We start from the raw sequence: 5,079 nt of genomic DNA on the forward strand, positions 1-5,079 counted from the left end.
TTCTCCTCTGGGGATCTTGGGCACGCACGCACACACACCCGGCGTGAGTTTTAAGCCACCGGGTCCAGGACGCGAACTGCAGTCGACTACGTGGGAGTCCAGCAACATAGCCATTACGCTAACTGCTGGTTCCCAATAACATCTTTTTTTGAGTGATTTTTGCTATAGATTTTTGCTCACCAGAGAAACAGAGAGACAGAAAGTGAGAAATCAGCCTCCAGGGAGGATGGCCATAACACAATCCCTTCTCCTTCATTCTCCTCTCAGGATTTTGGGCAGTCATGTAAACACACCCAGCATGAGTTTCAAGCCGCCAGGTCCAGGACTCGAATCGTGGTCAGCCATGTATGAGTCCAGCGCCTTAACCACTACATCACCTGTTGTCCCCCATCTTTTCTTTTTTCTTTTAAGTTTTTTGCCCAGGGCACATGTACTTGCTGGAGAGACAGACAGAGACAGTGAGAGGGCAAGAGAAATAACCCCAAGCAGGGGATGGCCATGCTGCAGTCCCTTCTCCATTCACTTCCTGGGATTTGGGGCACACATGCCCGGCATGAGTTTCAAATGACCAGGACCAGGACTTGAACCATGGTTGGCCATATGGGAGTCCAGTGCCTTAACCAACATGCCACCTGCTGGCCCTGGGAAATATCTTAATATTATTGGGAAAATAGTTTTGCCATGGACCCCAGAAAAGGTCTTGGGAGCTCTCCAGGAGTCCACAGGCCACACTTCAAGCATTTCCGATAGGTACACCCTGAGCCTAGATAATCACGGCGTATGATGCTCCAGCTTGCTCGCTGCACGGACTCAGTACTGCACTGGGAGGTCCCCCCGTTTGTTTAGCTGATCCCTGCTTTATAGTCCGCTGACTTCGAGTTTTCTCCTCTCAGAAGCAGGGCAGCTGTGGATGTGCTTGCATTCGTGTGCACTTGAACCTGGGTCAAGGGGAACCCACACTTTCGAGGCTCTTGACCCCAGTCCCCGGCTGCCGTCCACATGGGCGGTTCCCCAACCTCCCGAAGCTGCGCCCAGCCCTTCTGTGTGTCGCTGCAGGTGGAGCATGACCCCGCCCATGGTGAACGCGTACTACTCGCCCACCAAGAATGAGATTGTGTTTCCAGCCGGGATCCTGCAGGCACCGTTCTACACCCGCGCCTCACCCAAGTATGTGGCCTCAGTGCTGCCCCGACTCCCCCTCTGCCCCTCAGAGGACCCCCTTCCCAGCCCGGTGACCCGTGCCGAACCCTGAGGCCACGCCAGTGTCACAGAATGATCTCTGTGCTGTGGCCCTGATGGATCGCAGAGAAGCTGCAGAGGAACATCCGCACCCTCTCCTTTTCCCTATAGGGAAAGCTCCCACAGTGAGGAATTGGGAGCCCTAAGGCTTCCGAGGAAACACCTCTCTGACAATGTTTTAAAACAGTCAGAACTCAGGAGCTGGAGGGGTGAAATCTGTGTAGTCCTGGGCTTGAATCCCAGGTCTGCTTCTTAGTGGCTTCATGGCCCTAGGCACATTGATTGACCGTTCCCAGTGCTGGTTTGCTCATGTATGGAGCCGGTTAATAATGTCTAACTCTTCTGAGATGCCCCCAGTTCTGTCCAGTGCAGTTCTCTAGAGCAGCGAGCACGGTGTGGTGGCCAGGGGCACCGCTGACCACAGCAGACTCAGCCAGCCTCTGACTGGCCTCAGGGGCCTGGCTGGAGGCTCACGCAATAGCCACATCCCCACTGAGCCCTGCGGGACTCTGCTGTGTCCCCAGGCCTCGGTCACATAACTGGGCAAAAACGAGAGGCCTCCCTCTCAAGGCTTCACTCTCACCTTTGTGTCCCCCCCTCTAGGGCTTTAAACTTTGGTGGCATTGGCGTCGTTGTGGGCCATGAGCTGACTCACGCTTTTGACGATCAAGGTATGGGTTCCCTGGAATTCCCTTCAGACAGGGCCCATCAGCTTCCTGGTCCCACTGCCTCTCCTTTCTGCTCCCTTCACTTCTATAGTCTTAGTGCTTGAGATAGAAGGGTGTGGGTTCAAATCCTGGCCCTGCCGCCTGCTAACTGCATGAATTTTAGCATGTCTCATCATTTCTCCAAGTCTCTATTTCCTTATCCATAAAGGGCATGATTATTCCAACTCAGGCAGTGACCCCTGCTCCTGGGGGCTTTTCAGTGCTCTGGGCTAGGTGCTGGTAGTCAGCGTGAGTGCACATTTCTCCACCACTCCAGAGACATCTCTGGTCCGACTACAGTCAGGGGAGTTAAAGTCAGTCCCTGCTTTCCAGCCAGTGTGCACAATTCTCCCCAGTGCTTCTGAGCATCCCAAAGCTGAGAAGGGAGAGCCCAGCACCTTGGAGGCAGGGTGTGTTGTAAGCCTCATGCCATCAGCTCCCTCTGCACCACCCTTGGCTTTCGTTACTCAGGTGGAAGGCCCTCGGCCAGGGTTGAAAGGAACTGCAGCACTGCCGAACCTTGGCACCCACTGGGTCTTCTTGCCTTGCCTGGGCTGCTCCTTCCCCCTCTGCCCGCACCAACTGCCTAATCTACCCACCCTTTCAACACCCAGGTGGCCATCTCCTATAATGGCTGGAGGGTGGGGTCTGCAGAGGAACCCGTTTCTCACTGGGAGGAGAAAGGTTCAGTCAGGGGCGACAGGCTGCACCCCGCTCCCCCTTCCCTTGACCCAGCACCTCCCTCCGACCGCAGGACGGGAGTACGACAAGGATGGGAATCTGCGGCCCTGGTGGAAGAACTCATCTGTGGAGGCCTTCAAGCAGCAGACCGAGTGCATGGTGGAGCAGTACAGTAACTACAGTGTCAACGGGGAGCCGGTGAACGGCCGGCACACCCTCGGGGAGAACATCGCTGACAACGGGGGCCTCAAGGCGGCCTATCGGGTGAGAGCCCTGCTCCCTCTGGGCCCAGTCAGGGTCTGGTCTGATGCCTCTTCAGTAGAGGACGTTGTAGACACCCATAGGCAAGCTGCGGCAGCTCTGTGAGCCTCCGCCTCCCCACCGGCGAGTGGGTGGTCGAGAGGACTGACGGAGAAGCTGACTGAATGCACCTGGCATAGAGCCGGGCACACGGAAGGCCTGGGAGAGACATGGGATAGGGCGCGGGCTGGATCCCCCTAAAGAGCCTGCCTCTTCTTACCTTTGCAGGGAATGCCACCCCAAGGCGGTGAACTATGGGCCTGGGAAACTCCTGGGCCCAGAGGGAGGGGGATATTGGTCATGGAGCCTGTTCTAGGTTCAAATCCTGACTCCGGAGTAAGTCACTTAACCTCCTCGGGCCTCAGCGAATACCTGCTATGGCATCACTGGGTTATTAGGAAAATAAAATATGATGCCCTGGATGTAGGGCCTGGCCCAGAGGGGCGTTCGGAGATGCTGGCCGAGTCGGATCAGGGAGGTACCAGGAGCCCCAGGGAAGCAGGAAGTGCCCATCAGAGAGAGCCACCCAGAAGTTGCTTCTGACCTGACGGAAGGAGCAGGGGCCCCACAGCCATTTATTAAGGCCTCATGAAGGGCCAGACTTGGCGTACTCCCCAGCAACTTTACCACTGGGTTTTATGTCCCCGCTTTGCGGATGAAGGAACTAAGCCCCCGGACAGTAACGTGCCGGAAGCTCACTAGACACTGAGAAGATGTGGCCAGCCTTCTGCCCACCACGTGCTGTGTCTTAGGCCCTGGACAGTCCATACCCGGGTCTCGTCCCATAAAAGCTTCAGTGTTAGTGGAAGCCAGAGAACAGGGAGAAAGGTAATGAACACCTGAACAATGGGTGACATAGTGCCAGATTGCAGTAAGATGAAGAATATAAAACAGGGCCAAACGATAGAGGCGGGAGGTGGTTAGGGTCGGCCTTGTGCAGGGAACGACATTCGGAATGACATGTAAGTGATGAGGAAGAGGCAGAGAACCTCAGGAGAAAACTGGTCTCAGCACAGTGAGGAGCAAGTAAGAGGCCTTGGGATGGACCAGCCTAGCTCGTTCAGGCTGGAGGAAGGCGCAGGGGAGGGGAGGGAGTGCAGGGCCAACGCGAGGTGTGGCTGACCTGAGGAGGGCGCTCCAGTTTCATTCTGGTTACAGTGAAGAACACTGCAGGGTTTTTTAATAGAGCAATGATGATCTAACGTGTCTTTTTTTTTTTTTTTTTTTTAAAGATGTTTGCTATAGGGCACGTGCGCTTGCCAGACAGACAGAGAGAGACATAGAGACAGAAAGCGAGAAATCACCCCCCAGGGGGGATGGTCACGCCGCAATCCCTTCTCCTCCATTCTCCTCTTGGGATCTTGGGCACGCATGCACACACGTCCGGCGTAAGTTTTAAGCCACCGGGTCCAGGAAGCGAACCACAGTCGACTACGTGGGAGTCCAGCGGCATAGCCGTTACGTGTCTTTTTGAGAATTATTTTATTTAACTTTATCTATTTATCATCATTTTTATTATTTTTTAATTTGACCAGAGAGAGAGAAAGTGAACAAGAGTCAACAAGCCAAATCCAGCCCTCAGCCTGTTTGCATAAAGTTTGGGGGGAACATAGCACAGCCATTCGGATGTCACCTGCAGCTGCTTTTGCACACCTGAGTAGACTCATGTAACTGGGACTCTTAGCCCACAGTCTCTGGCCCTTCGTGGAGAAAGTGTGCCTATGCCTGCTCTGTGAGGGTTGCCGGGGCTGCAGGGTGGGGAGATTTGAACTGCTGGATTGGTCTGAGTGGGAGACAGGTTAGAAAGCCGTGAGAGGTTGTCCAGGCCAGAGCTGAGACACGGCAACATGAAAGATGGAAAGCAGTCAGATCTGGGATGCGTGGTTTGAGTGGAAGAGGGAATAGGGGCCCGGTGGTGTGGTGACACAGCTGGAGCACACGTCAGGAAGGTCCTGGGTTCGTGTCCTGGGACCTCCTTGCACACGTTGAGTGAGCGCCTGCAAGCCCGTGCCCCGTGACCCAGGCCAGACTGCAGTGCCCAGGCCCTGCTGGGGGCCCGTCTCTGCACCAGTCTCTTGTGTGCGTGCAAAATACATACATACTTTTTTTTTTTTTTTTTTTTTTTGCCATGGGGTGGTCGCACTCACTGGTG

The 5,079-nt window shown here is 54.9% G+C and overlaps 1 protein-coding gene across 3 annotated transcripts in view; it reads left to right on the forward strand.

Moving 5' to 3' along the window:
• Positions 1 to 5,079, forward strand: part of ECE1 (endothelin converting enzyme 1) — an 80,222-nt gene that overhangs the window by 72,199 nt on the left and 2,944 nt on the right. For all 3 annotated transcript variants that reach the window (XM_027770587.1, XM_014586530.2, XM_006145180.3), the window contains 3 exons: positions 1,057 to 1,167; positions 1,843 to 1,910; positions 2,701 to 2,891. In XM_027770587.1, coding sequence (XP_027626388.1) covers positions 1,057 to 1,167; positions 1,843 to 1,910; positions 2,701 to 2,891 — 370 coding nt within the window. The remainder of the gene's footprint in view (positions 1 to 1,056; positions 1,168 to 1,842; positions 1,911 to 2,700; positions 2,892 to 5,079) is intronic.

Source organism: Tupaia chinensis, unplaced genomic scaffold (assembly GCF_000334495.1).
Source record: "Tupaia chinensis unplaced genomic scaffold, TupChi_1.0 Scaffold000146_1, whole genome shotgun sequence".
Classification (NCBI taxonomy): domain Eukaryota; kingdom Metazoa; phylum Chordata; class Mammalia; order Scandentia; family Tupaiidae; genus Tupaia; species Tupaia belangeri.